Source organism: Lichenostomus cassidix, chromosome 2 (assembly GCF_008360975.1).
Source record: "Lichenostomus cassidix isolate B80296 chromosome 2, HeHo_3.0, whole genome shotgun sequence".
Taxonomy (NCBI): Eukaryota; Metazoa; Chordata; class Aves; order Passeriformes; family Meliphagidae; genus Lichenostomus; species Lichenostomus cassidix.
Genome location: NC_139482.1, coordinates 104170394 through 104188052, shown reverse-complemented (window position 1 = coordinate 104188052; position 17659 = coordinate 104170394). Strand labels below are relative to the sequence as shown.

Genomic DNA, 17659 nt, shown 5'->3' with positions numbered 1-17659 from the left:
CTCTTGATAATAATTTTAGTAGTTACTTTAGATACAATCATACTAACAACAATTTTTCAAGTAATTTTATACATTTGTCATGTAGATGTTAAAAAAGCGGTCTTTTCTGAAAACCTTACCAAGGAAGCCAGAAATCCATTAATTGGAAAGAATGCATCAGTTTCCTAGTTTAATTAGTTGCAGAGATACTGGTTTAGGGAACATTCCTTAAAATGTTAGTATAAAATACCAATTCTTTGAATTATAGGGAAATCAAAGAAAGAACTTGGAAACAACAGTGTCTCAGATTGAGAAGGAAAAGATGGTATTACAGCATAAGATAAATGAGTACCAAAGAAAATTTGAACAAGAGAATGAAAAAAGACGTAATGTGGAAAATGAAGGTATGCAGTATTGTCTGAACATTGACACTGATGAGGTATATGATGTGTTTTGGGGAATAATTTAGTATCATAGTATCTCAAATGCTATGGAACTTTAAAGAAAAGGGATCTTTTCAAATAATGAACACAGTTTTTGAGTTTATTTGCACACAACTTTTTGTTCTTGTTTTTATTTTAACACTTTTTTTTTGTTCTTCTTTTCAAATTCTGTTCTCTGCACTGTGCATTGTAGGTCTGCAAGCACAAGACTTGACCTAAAAATATATATAAGAAGCAAAAAGTCAACAAAAGACCTAGTCATGCAAAAAGTACTTTTGAGCATATTTGTGTAAAAAAACAAGAACAAAACCCCAAGGGTTTTTTTTAATCTGCTGTATTAATGATGCAATTTCTCTTTAGTGTCTACACTAAAAGATCAGATGGAAGACTTGAAAAAAATCAGCCAGCATTCACAAATTTCAAATGAGAAGATAACACAGTTACAAAAACAAGTATGTTTGTATTCCTTCTCTTCATTATTTCTTAGATTTTGAGCATTCAAATGTAGCAGAACCTGTTCCATAATCATTATATTTAAGACTCATGTCTGGTTTATTTTAACAGCTAGAAGAAGCAAATGATTTGCTGAGGACAGAATCTGACACAGCTGCAAGGCTGAGAAAGGGTAACACAGAAATGAGCAAGTCATTAAGTCAGGTAGAATCACTGAATCGAGAACTACAGGAAAGATGCAGAGTTCTGGAAAGCACAAAGCTGCAGGTGGAGAAAGATTATTACCAACTACAAGCAGCTTTGGAGTCAGAACGAAGGGACAGAAGTCATGGATCTGAAATGATTGGAGAACTACAGGGTAATTATTCTGTATTTATACTTTACCCAAAAAAGTTGTGATAACCCTACTTTTTAAGTGAAGTACAGTTAGGTAATGGAAGGAAAGCCAATCTGCAAACAAGGTGTGACTGAACAATTTCTGAATATTGGATCTGGGTTCCTGATCATGTTGAGGCAGCTCTTGGGAGGGACAGAGAATATCAAAATCAAGAGTGTCAATCACTGATTGGGACTTTGGGGCTACCCTGACTAAAAGTCTGAGTCCAGTGGTGCAAAAATATGTAGAGCTGATACAGTGCTAGGGAAGATGCAACACTGTCTTAGTGCCTTGTGTAGTAACCAAGTTCATGTATCCAGTACTTTCTCCTCTTTCATTTGTGGAGAAAGCTATTTTTTTGTTCAGTTGCATTTGTTTTCTTTATGATGTTTCTACATTACTTTATAAGCAAAGTGAAGAGCACAGTAAGGGATGCAGATGTGGAATCTCTTTTTTTCAGGATGCTTGAAATTTTCTATCATTTGTACTGATTCTTCATACTAGAAACTATTCAGATGCCTTAGTTCAGGACTCTGCCTGTGCTAATGGACCCTGACTCCTAACTTGCCATTTTGCACCATCTGTCTGCAGTATTGAGTTTCCATGAGATGCAGGCTTTTGATGAGGACTCTCCTTACCAAAAGGGAACTTTTAAGACAGAAACCTTTTACCAGGACCTGTTAGTGACAGGACAAGGGGCAATGGTTTTACATTGAAAGAGAGTAGATTTACATTAGATGTAGGAAGAAATTTTTTACAATAAGGATGGTGAGACCCTGGCTCAGGTTGCCCAGAGAAACTCTTGTTGCCTTGTCCCTGGAAGTGTTTCAGGCTAGGTTGGATGGGACTTTGAGCAGCATGGGCTAGTGAAAGATGTCCCTGCATGTGGCAGGAAGGTTGGACTAGATGGTTTTCAGAGCTCCCTTCCAAACCAAATGATTCTACTTAGTATTTAGAATAAACTTCCAATGCCACACAGGGATAGATGCCGTGGGGTTTGAGGAATAGTTCCTTTTTCTATGTCATAGCACTTGAAATCATAGAATGGTTTAGGCTGAAAAAGACCTCTAAGATCATTGAGTCCAGCTATTAACCCAGAACTGCCAAATCCACCACTAAACCATGTCCCCAAGTAGACACATCTTTTGAACACTTCCAGGGATGGTGATTCCACCACTTCCATGGGGAGCCTGTTCCAGTGCCTGACTTCCCTATGATTTGAGTCACACTTAGGTGAATACATGTTGTGTTAGTACCCACAGATCCATTTGAGACTGACTTTCTGTATAATGTGCCTATCTATGCATTAGTGAAGTTAGCAAAAGGAAAGGTGCTTGTTCCATAGCATAGCAGAACTTGGGTTAATGAAAGAAATGTTGAATATTAGATATTGGAAGTGATGGAAGGCAGGAACCATTTTTGCATGATTGAGTTTTGTGAATTGTTACTGATGATGTGCATAAAGAGTGTCTAAAAAGGTCCAATTCCTCTACAATGTATAGCCTTTGCATGGCTGAAAAATTTGAAGTATTTGAAATATTTTGTGGGCCCAGAAATCAATAAAAGTTGCAAAGAAAATTGATTTAAGTACAGTAACTAATATTAAGTGGTATTTAATTTTTTGTGGCAGTTCGCATTACAACTTTACAAGAAGAAGTGAAAAACATTAAAAACAATCTTGAAAGAGTAGAAGTGGAAAGAAAACAAGCACAGGATATGCTTAATCATTCAGAAAAGGTATGGTGAAATGGTGTTGAGGCTGATGCTCTTTTTCAGCTTTTGACTACATTTTCAAGTATTATTTATTGATGTTTCCAAGTCCAGTGTTATTGCTTTAAATTAGTCTTGTGTTTAAATTATTAACTGAGTACTGCTAATTTACAGTCTCATCAGGATGGTCTCACAAGTCCTTAGGTAGTTTTTTACTTGTAGCATTGGGCATAAGAAATGTGTTTTCTATTCACTGTCACTGATTCAAGATCCAGCCCTACTGCCAATAGCAAGGAATCTTTTCCTGCCTGCCTAGCTATGACTGCAAAGACTTGCTTCTGAAAATCTATGAGCGTCTTAAAAATTGACATTTCTTTTCTGCTCTTACTGGATTTCAATTTGACTGGATCAGCGCCAGGCAATACTTTTGATCAACTTTGCTGAATTTTTTTCTATCCTTCCATCTTTAGTTGTTCTAAGTTGTTGTCATATGAAGCATCTATTTAAAAACAAGTCCTTGTCTCTCAAAGCACATCTCCAGTGCTTGTTTGATGAATTACTGTTAATGCCTGGCAATCCTAGCAATGAAATAATAGAATTCCATCCAGGGTAACAATAATTCAGATTCTTCTGAGCTCTAGGATGTCAGTTCATTAGTTGTATGTTTCCAATTCAGGTGATTACTGATTATTCAAACTGAAAAGTTTCCATTATCTTACAAATTTAGACTACTGAAAAAAAGTTAATGAAGTTTTCTCCAGAGCACTGAGTACAGTTTTGGTCTGTTACTGTTCTTTACTAAGTGTGGAAAATAATATTGATAATTTCTTGATAACAAGAAGTTAATAGTAAAAAAGGAAATAAAAATGTGATTCTCTCAGGTACTACAGAAATGTGGTAACTTTTTCCTTATCTTTAGGAAAAGAATAATTTAGAGATAGATTTGAACTACAAGCTGAAATCCTTACAAGACCGGTTAGAACAGGAAGTCAATGAGCACAAAGTGACTAAAGCGCGGTTAACTGACAAACACCAGTCAATAGAGGAGGCAAGATCAGCTGCAATGTGTGGTAAGTGTTTCCTGCGAGTTTCGGGTAAATACATAATAAAACATGTTTTGATTGATATATTAATAGGCATTGTCTTTCAATGTAGTGCTCTTACACAAGTGTTTAATCCCTTGTGTAAAGAGAATACATATCAAAATCTTAGAACGTGAAAACTACACATTTTAAATTATTTTCTCTAACATGCTATTTCATAAAAATTTTATTATTTCTTAATGGTTTGCATACCTTACTGCATTTTTAATTCAAAGCCTTCCTTGGCTTCTAAAATGCTATTGAATCTTGAAATTCTGGCTAATACTAAACAGAATTGGAAGAATGCATTATCAAGAGAGATGTCTTAGAGCATTCATTCTTGTGTAACTGCATTAAAAATACCAGTGTTGTATTAGGCTTGTCTGAAGTGAAGTGAGAAGTTTCTTTTATAGATGTATATCCATGAATCAAAGGTGTGTCTTGATCTCGTGATTGAATATGTCAGGTTTTCTCTGTGAAGGTCGTCAGTGCCTAAATGTGGTTTTTAGAGTTAACATAAATGGTAGCATTTCTTTTGTTTTGCTCTACTATCCATTCACAGAAATAAAACTTTGCCTTACTCATAATGATTACTTCAAGAATCTGTGGGGTTTTATTTCTTTCACTATTTATCTTTCAGTTGTCATGATAATATTCCAGTGCTTTGAATGCAGATTGCAATTATATTTCGTTTTTAGTGTTCCTTGTAATAATGCCAGGATCCTTTTACTTAGTAATCAGTCCATCAAACAGCAGAAGAGCTTAAATAGCTGAACAGAAGTGTCTGAAAAATATTAGGATATTTAAGACTGTTCTTACAAATGTATGCTTGCAGATGCTACATTCTGATTTTTGTTGTTTTTCTTTCCTTAACCTTTTTTAGAAATGGAAAAAAAGATAAGGGAGGAACGGGCAGCAAGAGAAAAGGCAGAAAATCGAATAGTTCAAGCTGAAAAACAGTGTTCCATGTTGGACTTTGACCTGAAGCAATCTCAGCAGAAACTGGAACACCTTCTTCAGCAAAAGGAGAGACTGGAAGATGAAGTAAGTAAAATGTTCATCACTAATAATTTTCTATATAAATAAGGAATTAGAATTGCACTGAGAAATAGAAAATTAAATTCACTTACACTGAGCTCCTCATATAGTACACCTCTCAGTAGAACTGAGGATAGTTGTTGGCCTAAGTAGCTTTAGGTAATTTCTGTTTGTTTAGTAACTCTTGCATGCCTTACGTATTTGAACCTCAGTTCAATGTAACACATTTTTTTGGGTTTTCTCTTTAAAGAAAAAATTTGCTTGTGAATTTGACTGTGCAGTCTCATGTGGATGATTTACAGATCCAAGTTTGTGTTGTCTAGTTTGCATTCTTTCCTTTTGTTCAAGGAAATGCAATTAGAATATTGAGTGTGAAAACTAGATATTAAGAATAATAGCTTGATCCGTACATTTTCTTTACAGGACAGTGGGAATGAAGTATTTAACACCTTTCTAAGGGGTCACAACTCATGTAAATCAATTTTTATGTGGTTGGTAAGCTGCATTTTTTTCTAGGGTGAGAGATTTTTAAGATCTGACATCAAGGAGAGGTTTGCAGACAATTTGGATTTCTTCCATTGTTGTCTTTCAGATAAGTTAAAACAAATCAGGAACTTTGAAATAAGCTAAAACTGGGAAATCTTTATCATCCTGCAACATCACAGCCACAGGTTCTGTAAGGGCAGCAGCCTTGTGTAAGATTATTGCACTGAAGTGTTTAGAGATTTAGGAATATTTTGACACATGGTATGAAGTGTAGCATCTGGTCAGTGGTGTTTAGTATAAAATAATCCATATATGAAACCTCTTCAGCCTCATGCAATTGGTTATTTAGCTAAGGCTCCTAAATTGAAATATTTCTCATTTAGGTGAGGAATCTGACACTTCAGCTAGAACAAGAGACAAATAAGCGAATAATGGCACAGAATGAATTAAAGGCACAAGCTTTTGAAGCTGATAACTTGAAGGGTTCTGAGAAGCAGCTGAAACAGGAGATCAATACGTTGTTGGAAGCAAAGAGATTACTGGAATTTGAATTGGCTCAACTTGCAAAGTAAGTAAAAACCTGAAGCAAAATGGAAAAAATTGCTTAATTTTACATGTTTTGCCTGTTCCTGCCAGTGAATAAAGTTCTCTGGTGCATAGACATTTTTTCCTAAACTGAAAGAGTATTTTTAGCTGCATGTTATGATTTCTGTGTAGCTGCATGTTATGATTTCTGTGTAGCCTTCAGTGTTGGAATATTTTTGTTATGAGCTATGATGCAGAACAGTTCTTGACTCACCATTCTGTGTTCAGGTATATATATATATATGTATATATATATATGCCTTTTTTATTTGAGTGACTTCTGCATGGATTGACTCTGATGCTACTTACTGAATCATATGGGACTTTTAGTATATAGGAGTCAATAGGTTTTCCCTTTAATTGCCTGATTAATTTTCCTAGTGTTTCTTAAACTGACTTAAAATGAAGACATTTTTCATTAATTAGACTTCTATCATATATTCCTTCAGCTGACTTGACTATTCTCCATTTAGAGTTCTTCTTGGCTTTTAAATTACATACTGAAATGATCATTACTTTAGAACAAGAACTGTATTAAATTAGAATTTTAGGATACAGCAAACTGTTGCTCTTTGTGAAATAATGTGTGTGCAAACAGAAGATTGTTGTAGGATGCTGTTCTGGTTAGAAATTGTTTTTGTCTTTTGTTAGTAGCTGACTTGTTAAATGTTTCCTTTTTTATTCCTTCAAAGACAGTACAGAGGAAATGAAGGTCAGATGCGTGAGCTTCAGGATCAGCTTGAAGCTGAGCAGTATTTTTCGGTAAGACTTGTAAGGGATTGTGTGTGCTACATTTTGATATAAAATCATTTAACCATGAATAGATGATAGTAATTTTTTTTAAATGTAAGGAACAGCCTGGCATAAATCAGCAATTCAGAAAATATTGTTTGAAATACAAAATCGGAACAAAACATTAGAGAACACTAGATGGTGTCTCTAAAATGTTGCCTTGTCAAAACGTGTATATTACATGGAGTAACTCTTACCTGAATTATTCATCAGAGTTGTTCCTTGAGGTTGGAAAAGAGATACTTTTCTGACATAATTGCAAACTTTGTAGAGAGTTCAAAATCTCCATACTTACTGGAAAATACTCCATGCTATTGATCTAGCATACATATATTTAAGAACCATAGATTCAGTAGCATTCTGCATGTATTCCTTATTCTAAAAAGATACATTCTCTGTACCTGAATCCCTAAAGAACCTGACTGGATCTCCAGGTAGCCAAAATGTGTATTTTTTAAATTTGGTTTCATCTGTTTCATCTCTGGGAAAAGAAACAGTAACATGAGATTCTCTGTAACATCTGAACTTCAAATACATTTGTGACTATAGACAGACTCATTTCACTTGGGGAAATACTTTAAATTTGGCTCTTCCTTGGAGAGGCAATACAAATTTTTATGTTTACTAAACTGCCTATGATTGTCATTTCATTATCTGCTACAGGAGCTTTTTGTGCATTTTTCCATGACATGATGTTAATAAGAAGATGCAGAGCATTGTTTTTCTCAGTTTTTTTCTTTTTTTCACTAAATTGTGGTTTAAATGAGACATTCATAGTTAAGTCTGAATATTTAGCAAAAGTAGTTTACTGTAGAAGATCAAAATTTAACTTTCAGAATTACAGGTGGTGTTAATAACAATATAGTAATTAAGAACAGAAGTGATTCACAGAAGTCATTCACTTAAATCAGGCCTCAGCTGAATCACTTAGTAAGAGAACGTTTGTACAGAAAAAACTTAAGATTCCAAGAGAAAAGGTACATGGACACAAAGAGAATGCAACAGATGAAAGTGCAGAATGGTGTTAGGCTTGTTTGACTGACATTTTGAGACTGAGGCTACAAGAGGATGCAGTTTCGTCCTGTTGTCTCTATAATACCTGCTCTGTTGTGTCCCAGTGCCTTCCTTCTCTTTTGCAGCAGGGGTATTTGTGCAGCTGTGTAGGAAAACAGACTAGAAAACTGAAAATTCCCAACCCAAAAGAAACTGGAAAGAAGAATCTCAGAGGCAGGAAAGGGGAAATTTCATTAACGACAATATTGGCATGTGTTGTGGTTTGACAAATTCAAACTAACTAGTCTGAAAAAAAGTAAGAATTTCAGTATGAAATCTGAGTAATGATTCTTTTTTTATGCTTTCTTTCACAGACACTATACAAAACTCAGGTTAAGGAACTGAAAGAGGAAATTGATGAGAAGAATAAAGAAATGCAAAGAAAAATGCAGGAGTTGCAAAATGAAAAGTATGCCCATTATATTTCTAACATACACCTAAGTTTTTCCATGCAGTATTGTCTCACTGATGAATACTTTGATTCAGATTTAAGATGTTTTAATTCCTTCAGAAAAAGGTCTCAAAACTGTTCCATAACATCTTGTAAGATGGCAAATACATAGGATGTTACCTCTACTCACAAAACCAAATATGATAATTCCTATTTGCTTTGGACATTGTAATGTATGGAAGAAGAATAATCACTTCTCTGAGAATTTAGTAAGATTCAAAAATTCAAAAAAACATTCCAATTTGTGTTAATCATTTCACCAACTTTTAAAATTTGATTCTATTACCCTGATAATTACTTAATATATTTCTATAGTCAATAACATAATTTGAGAAAAAGGTAATGAAAAGTCTTTGAATTTGAAATTTAGTATACTTCTGATTACAGCAAAAATAGTTATAACAATATATAATATTGTTAATAGTGCCTTGTGATGTACTATTTTCTAAGATATCAAATAAGAAAAATTCATTAAGCTTGTTTTTCCAATTTCTTAATTTATTTCATATTCTGAAGAAGGAGACTGCAGCCTTATGCATGAAGTACAGTTTCTTTCTACTAAGTCTGTGTCTCTTGTTCTGCTTGAGCATCAGCATTGGAAAACAGTCTGAAGGGCAGAAGTTATGTACAGTGTTCATAATACATTTTGGTGAGCTAAGAAAGGGAGAAAGAAAAGATAGTGTGCTAATAAATATGATGTAGGAGAAAAATACATGTGTCTCTGCAAAGTTGTTCAGTAGTGGTAACCAACTTATAAAAAAATGGGGAGGGAGAAGGAGGTAGGCAAGACTTCCCTTATTCTTCTTGGGGTTACTTAATTTTTTTCTTACTTCTTTTTATGGATTCGTTGTATTCTATTCCCTCACTGTTCTCTATAATCTTATGTTCATCATAAGGGTTTCTCACTTGGATATAAGTATGGGAATTGTGATAATGGGCAAATGTGAGTTAAGTATCTTTTGATGGACCATTCTGTACATGAAATTGAATTTTATTTTCTGTTCCTCAAAGGCAGGGGAATATGTGTGGACCTTCAAAAGATACAAATGTACAGAATGCAGTTCTGTAACTCCTGTTTTTCTTAAGAAGCTAAGATAATGACCATTAGCTTAGTGGTATGATTTAGGTTTGACAGTCTTCCTGAAAATTTGGAATGTTTTGCATAGGAAAAGGAAATTTTAATGTGCTTTTTACAGAGAAACACTCGCTACGCAGTTGGATTTAGCTGAAACCAAAGCTGAGTCGGAGCGGCTGGCACGGGCACTTGCTGAGGAGCAGTTGTATGAACTGAGTCAGGAAAGCAAAAAAGCAGCATCAAGGCACAGGCAAGAATTGACTGATAAGGACATCATCATTAGAAGGGTAAATTAACTGTTATTAATACCTGTATAAATCTCTTCCAATGGGAAACGGAAATTCATGGTTTTAATTTATAAAGTCTTGTTGTGATCATAAGTGATAACTAATTAACTATCTTAAGTTTTGGGCTCACTTGGAACCTTAAACATTTAAATTTCATCATGTGACCTCCCTAAAAAACAGAACCGATTTGTCTGAGGTGAAGGCAGAATGAAAATCAAGTGAATGTCTATAATTCAGTTATTAAGCCGTTTGTATTTACTTCTTGTCATTGCCAATTTTTAAATCTCATATATTTGTGGAGCCATGTATTAGAGACTCTCATTGCAAAGTAAGTTTGTCTTTAACAAAAACCACCAATTTGAGAGTCTTGAGTTTCACAACCCAAACCCCAAACCGTAATTTTGAAGACACTTTTTAGCATAGCTTTTGGGTGTTACTATGAGGTTGATCAATGTCTTTAAATGGGAAGTCTCAAATAGCAAAACACATGTAGCGTAGTTATTTTATCATTGTTGTCTTTTCCCATTTAGCATCAGCTGTGCCTGTTTTCTTAAAAATGCTGGGGGTGTAAAACTACAGGTGTAACTGAATGTAACTCAGTTGGTCAAAGCTTTCTGTTAGTGCTACCATGGATGTTCCATCTTTCTGTAAAGATAGTGTAAATAGTGTTTTTCATGAATTTGCTTTTTTAAGCTTGCAATCTCCAGAATACCAAAATTTCTTAAGCAGCATTTAGAAGACTGTCTCTGTGGCATCAAAGGAATACCTTCTTGTCAATGTATATTTTGTTTTCAAATATTCTGATAATTTTGTCAGACAGCTTGATGCACAATCATTTGTGTAGCCTTCAAACAAAACCTTTATTCAGGAATACAGTTATGCCTAGTTTTTCATATATATTTGTTAAGTGATCCTGGCAGTGGCAGAGAACATTCTCACTTACTCAAAGTGTCGTGGTTTTCCTTTCCAGCTTATTTTTTTACAAGTTATATACACCTTTCCTTGTGTCTGCTTTCTTTTAGACCAAATTTAGTTTTTTTTTAATCCTGATTTTCATGATCTGTGACAATTGTTTAGCAGTAAATGCCTTGTAACTACTCTAACCTTTAATGCTGGAGTTCTAGTGTCTCTCAGCTACTTTCCTGTTTGGATTCAGGGCATCAGGCCTCTACATATTAGTTTTTCCAAACTACAATGGATTAACCGAAAATTGCCACATTCTATAACTTTGGCAATCTAACTTTGCTTAAGTTGATTTGTAATTATATACTACAGTGTTGTGAATTCTGCAGTGACCATTTTTTTTTCTGGGGCAGGTTTATTGAGGGCCTTCTGGTAAATCAGAAGAGCACTGAAGAATAGCAGCATTTTTTAAAGTTCATATAGGCAGAACGTTTTCTAAGTAAATGGTTATAGAATATGGTTATAGAAACCCTTATAGAATTAAGGGTGTTTAAAATAACAGTATTATAAATATTTTTAGAATTTATGTCAAGTTCTTTATTTTAAAATGTGTTTCTTTTCACGTAGCTGGAAGAAACTAATAACACTTTAACCAAAGATGTTGATTTAATAACAAAGGAAAACACAGAGATCAGTGAAAAATTTAAGAAACAAGAGGAAGGTATGTTGTGTTTGGAGTTTTAATTGATCTGTTCTGAAGCATGATTGAATTTGAAGCATATGTGGAGAAATGGGAAGTGGAAGAAGACATTGCTATTCATCTTCTGTATTATTTTGGGCTTGATGTTGGCTTTAGCATTTCATCTTTGTACCTTTTTGAGATATCCTTCTGGTAATTTTCTGTCATTGTTGTAGTGCTGCTGGTAACCTTTTGTCATTGCAAACTGTATTTTGCTCAAAAAGGGAAACAACGGGAAAAAAGAATGGAAAGATGCACTTATAGAAGTAATTAGGTTAAAAATGCTTACCTTGTACTAAAATACCTCAAACTCGAATATTATTTTTACAGATTACAAATTGAAAAAAGAGGAGGAAATCAATAATATTAAAATGCAATATGAGAAGAGCATAAACACTGAAAGAACTCTGAAAGAACAGGTACAAGTTCTTATGCAATTTAATAGCAATAATTACTTTGCATAACTGAAATATTTCAGGTTTATTGCTTTTGTGAACTAACTCTTAGTTCCTTTGAAATTAAGTTTATATTAACCATGCTGTACAATATGCATTCTTGAGATTTACAGTTGAAGTAATAAGTTTTGATGCTGTGTACTTTTCAGTATTGATTTTAAGGGCCATTTTTGTTGGTCAAGGCTTTTTTTATCAAATTCTGTAACTAGGGGAACTGAGAAGTTTTGTATGAAACATGCTGCATATATCACTTTTCTTACGGGTTCTCCTTTTTCTTAACAGGCTGTTAACAAACTGGCTGAGATAATGAATCGGAAAGATTTTAAAATAGACAGAAAGAAAGCTAACATGCAAGATTTGAGGAAGAAGGAGAAGGAAAACCGAAAGCTCCAATTAGACCTTAATCAAGAAAAAGAGAAATTTAATCAAATGGTAGTGAAATACCAAAAGGAGCTCAATGAAATGCAAGCGGTAAAAAAATTTAATTTTTTTTGGTCACACTGTGGAATTGTCTCCAAAGGCAAAATGTATAGCTCCTGGTCTATTTGAAAACAAGTTCATTTTCCAATGTTCTAGGCTACAGAATTTTAGTGAGGCAGGGAACTTGGTAAATGTCAAACTGTGCTTGTTTTCATTGATTTCCCCATAATTTTTAACTGTGGAATTTACTGATATATTACAAAGATTAAAAAACTGAATACCATCTAGCATGCTAACAGGTAGGAAACTATCAGTTCACTTCAGTGGTAGATTGTCTCCTTTAAATAACAAGTGCTAATTTAGTAGATGAATCAGACTGTCTTGTGCTTGAATACATCACTGGATCTTTGGTATTTAACTTTTTTTTGTTTCCAAGGCTAAACAAAAACTTCTTCTCTAATAGTTTATTTCAATTCTATCAAAATTATCTACATATATTGAAAAAATAGTGACTAGTTTTGTTTTTAGAATACTTGGCTGCCATATTTTTGGTAACACAGTAACTATGCATATGTATATAAATACAGCAAATAGCAGAAGAATCTACATACAGGAATGAGCTCCAGATGCAGCTGGATAGCAAAGACAGTGACATAGAACAACTACGAAGGAAAATTGTGGACCTCCAGCAAGGAATGGATTCTACCAGTGTTGCCAGTCTTCCGACAGATGAAACAGATGGAAATCTTTCAGGTAAGAGAAAAGCGTATTTGAACTACTTGGTTGTGTTGCATATGCATAGTTTTGGAAGATACTGTTTCAAACAAGTTACTGCCTCTTAAAATCTTCTGGCTGTCTCTTTCTGTATGACATCTCTACTTCCTTTGTTTGTTTGTTTTGTTTCATATCTTAGCTCCTTATTAAGACTTAGTTTTTTCTCACATCACACCTCCCACTGTGTGGCTTGGCATTAGCATAATTTATATGCACTTTTGTGGAAAGTGTATCTTTACATCTGTTGTTTTTCAAATATGGTGAATACATTGTGTAGTATTTGGTGAATAGAAGACAGGGCCAACACTTCTACAACATCACGGTGGTGTTTTATATCTTGAATGCCTTGATCTTGCCTGTTCTTACTCGGTGATGTAGCACCTCTGTGACAATTGGCAATAATTGCTGATGTGAAAAATAATTGTAGGAACTTCCATAGTGAATTTATGGTAGTATGGTACTCTGATTTAGTAGATTAAAGTAAGAACAAATAATACAGTGTAGCCAGCCATTTCCATGTGTCAGTACCAGGCACTGTACTTTGAGACCCACTGTTAGATTGGTTAGTTATTTACCTCTCCCCTTCCCCAGTGTTGGAAAAGTGTAATCAGTTAGTACTTTCACATGATCCACTTCTGAATCAGTCAATACAAGAAAAAAATTTTTAGTGGTAATTGGGTGTGCTTGATAATTTGCATATGTCATAGCTGGGTATATTTTTTTTTATAGTTAAGTAGTTTTTAGAATTCATTGTGGAAAATTTTAATACATTTTTAATAAGTCCTATTTTTATTGTAGGAAAATATTTTTAAGCATAAAAAGCCAGAATACTATTTTGGGTATTTTATGACTTCAGTGGATGAGTAGTCAGATAAAAGTAAATAGAATAATTTTAGATATCTCTTTTCTTGTTAATGCATTTCATGCTGCTCAAATTGCCACATTCTAGAGTTTTTCCAGGAGTCTTAGAGTGATTGAAATTTCAGGTAGGTTATCAGTCTTAGTACATGTTTTTATGTAGTTACTCCTTCCTGTGTCTGTTTCTGTTTCCTATCTTCCCCTAGTGTATTTTTAGATCTTTATTTTTTGTTAATATTTTAATGAATTTCATTTTAGAATAGATTTTTGTGCAGATAGTGGTATAGTCTTCTCCTTCACAACTTCCGTTTTATTCAAGAAGCCTTTTGCACTCTGAAGTTTGATCTATAAATTGCCGTCTTGTAAAGATTTTGTCTTTTGACAACATCTTCAGGGCAAACTTCCATGGCAAATTCTTAGAACTATTAGCTAAATTAAGGAATGTTTTTTTTCCTTAGCTGTCACCTGCTAGGACTTACTTCTGGTATTTCTGAAGTATCAGTAATTCTCAGGAGTTTTTCCTCTTAGATACTAATTCTCAGTGTATTCCATTTAACAGGGGTAAAAAAGAAATCAGAGGGGTTTTGCTTATTAAAGTGGGGTTTTTTCTCCCCTCAAATTACGAATCAAACCTTATGTTTTTAAGTGTCTTGTAATGGAAGAAGACTGGAGTTTGTAATTTTAGTAGAAAATTTCTGAACTCTTTTAAATTGAGACCTTTAGTGTTTTTTTCTAAAACAGACCAGATTTATTGTACTCAAAAGAGTAGTTTTGAATTTCCTGACTTACCTTCTCAGCCATTTTCAGTTAATGGCTGTTGTGTATTACATGGAAAACACGAATGCTTCCACCCGGGCATAGATACCTTCCCTATTTTTTTCTTAAGGGCAGTAGTATGTCAGTATGAGCCCCTTGTGTCTCAGATCTTGGAAGGACTGTAGGAAAAAGCTCTTTCTTTGTCTGCCTCATTAAGGAAGGTTATTTTCAGTTTTACCTCTGGAGATGTATGTAGTTAGGCTTTTGGCTGCATGACCTGTTGCTTCAATCTTGAGGCAGAAATTTCAGTCTGTGCAAGATCTTTTCAAGTCAGCTGTTAATTTCCATTGTTAATTAGAACATCACAGTTACTGGAAGTTCTGATGTTCTGGGGTGAGGTGTCTGTTCATGATCCGTCAACTATTTCTTTTTTACTAGCCTTTCATTTCTCTTTTTTGCCCTTTTCTCTACACATGCCTCTGATTTTTACTGCAGTTGTGCTGCTGGTTTTACTGTGTGATACAGGTAGGACTTCTCTAGATTTAGATCATGTCCCTACCTGCTGCCTTTTTTTTTTTTTTTGAGTGAGTGACTGAGTTTCTGGATTGATCAGGATCTGAATAAGAAGTAATTTGGTAATTAAAAGAGATTAAGGGATCTTAGTGTAGTCAGATTTCACACACTTGTCAAAGAGCTGAGCAGAGGGCAAAAAAGGAGTGCAGTAGCATTATAAGGATGAAAAACAAACTAAAAAGCCCAGACGTAGAGTAGAAATAACGCATGCCACAGAAAGAGGAAATTATCCAGCACGTAGTCGTTTTCCTGCAAACCAAGTAATTAGTCTACAAAACAGAAGGTGGCATATTACAGCAGCTGATTTGCTACAGTTCAGTTGTATGATGTTGATTGTCTTCAACTGTGTGTCAAGTTCCCATCACTTCCATAGCCCAAACATGGCCATTCCTTCAGAGCACCTTGAATAGCATCTTGTTGAAGAGCTGGATATGATGAGTAGTCAACAGGATTCTCTAGCTGGTGCACCTGTTCTTAAGGCAAAGACACTCCTTAAAAAAATTTAAGCAAATAAATGGTTGAATTTTGTAATAAATAATTATACCTTTATTTATTAATTTTCTTGTCACAATAAAAATGTCACTAGGGCAAAAAATGAAGATACAAAATTATATAAAGATGTATAAAAGAATGATTCCATGGTCACAGTTCCGGCAGTGGGCAGTCTCTGGTTTAATTGAGAAAGAAATTGGAAAATTTGGTGTGAAATGATGAAAAAAATAAAGTTGTTGGAATTTCAAAGACTCCCTGCCTCTTCAACATTTTCTGCTGTCCTGTGTGGCAGAGAGGTTCAGTGGCTACAAGGGTAGAATTCATAATTTACAGGAAGAGCATTTTGTAAAATTTTGGGTCAGTAGGCTTTGCAGTCTTTGAATTAATTCAGGGTAATACTAAAATGAATTTTTAATACTCACAAAATTTTAAGGAAAAAAGTTCTCGATTTAGAAGTAGATACAGAGAAATTAGGTGGTAACACACAGCTGCATTTCACTTAGAGCTGGTTTCTGTCTGTCATTGACCTAAATACCCCTTCAAATTCTGATAGCTCCCAGGGCAACTTATGCTCTCCCAAGGTTGGGGTCGGCCCCTTTATACAATCCAGGCTATTCTCAGGCTTTTGTGTACTTAGATGGGAAAGATCACAACGTGGATGAAGGTTTTTCCTTGTATTCAATTCTAGGCATGTTTTGTAACTCTCACTCCTGATTATTGGTTCAGATAGCAGCTCATATCTCAGTTGGTGTCCCCAGTGTTAACAGAGTTCTTGCTGAAACAGCTGAGGTATTTGCTTTTTAATGATGCCTTTGGAATGCCTCATTCCCTTGGCTGGACTTAGGAAGTCTTAATACTTGCATGACTGTAAACAGAATTCTTCTTTGCCAAGACAGAACATAATCAAGAACTTAAGGTTTTTTTTCCTAATCGTTACAGGGTGCTTGACCTGTTGTGAATTGCTTCTTTTGATCTGATTGGCAAGATAATTTAAGCAATTGAGCTGTCCTACAGGTTTAACTGCAGCATATAATATTTTACAGCATATGTTGTAAATCATGCTTTGCACAAAGGTAGAATGGAATAATAAACGTGGAGCATTTAAGCCAACAGTTTTATTGAACTATTGGACTCAGATAGGACTTCCTGAAGTACCTGCAAGTAGTCTGAATAAACTTCAAAGCAAGGTCCAGTCAGAAATCCTTGGTGAGATCCACATGAAATTATAGTAAGACAGTCTGAAGAAGGAAGTAGTCAATTGGAAGGGTCAACTGGAAAGAATTTGCAAGGTAGTATCTCATTGTTTTTGGTTGCTGTGGAAGACTGTTAGGAGTAGGAATTCTTGAATGTTGGAAAGAGAGGCTATGCTGTTTTTGAAAGCACCCATACTACTTAGCTCCAGAGCAGCAAAAAGTCTCATAAATCAGTACAGTCATGATTGTCTCGTGTGATTTTATTGAAGTCTTACTGTTAGAGCTCTTTATCATAGTGGATCCCTATGAATCCTGCTAGTGTGGATACTAGCCATGAAAATGTTTAGAATGTAAATATACATTTAAAATATATTCAAAGATAACTATAAGATCTGTAGCCTTATGGAATTCTTTCTTCATATCCTGTTCAGATCCAGTTAGCTATCAGGTATTTTTGAGGCCTATCTTGGATTTTCCGGGTTGCAAATATAAGGTATCAATTCTGTGATTCTGTCCAAAATACAGGGAAGTTGTCAGGCAATAGTTTTGAGCTTATTTTTAACTACAGGAATGGAAGATTCTTTTTTATACTCTAGATAAAAAAGAATCTTTTCTTAATTACTTAATCAGAACACTCATAAATATTATTATTCTGGATCAAATATTTGTGAAATGGCCAGATGAGC

General features: G+C 34.5%; 1 protein-coding gene across 3 annotated transcripts in view; it reads left to right on the top strand.

Moving 5' to 3' along the window:
• ROCK1 (Rho associated coiled-coil containing protein kinase 1) overlaps nt 1-17659 on the top strand; it is an 84216-nt gene that overhangs the window by 50927 nt on the left and 15630 nt on the right. For all 3 annotated transcript variants that reach the window (XM_085052662.1, XM_085052661.1, XM_085052663.1), the window contains 14 exons: nt 248-383; nt 783-874; nt 987-1233; nt 2882-2988; nt 3881-4031; nt 4927-5087; nt 5951-6135; nt 6845-6914; nt 8312-8406; nt 9645-9810; nt 11341-11434; nt 11783-11871; nt 12190-12378; nt 12915-13080. In XM_085052662.1, the coding sequence (XP_084908788.1) occupies nt 248-383; nt 783-874; nt 987-1233; nt 2882-2988; nt 3881-4031; nt 4927-5087; nt 5951-6135; nt 6845-6914; nt 8312-8406; nt 9645-9810; nt 11341-11434; nt 11783-11871; nt 12190-12378; nt 12915-13080 (1948 nt within the window). The remainder of the gene's footprint in view (nt 1-247; nt 384-782; nt 875-986; nt 1234-2881; nt 2989-3880; nt 4032-4926; nt 5088-5950; nt 6136-6844; nt 6915-8311; nt 8407-9644; nt 9811-11340; nt 11435-11782; nt 11872-12189; nt 12379-12914; nt 13081-17659) is intronic.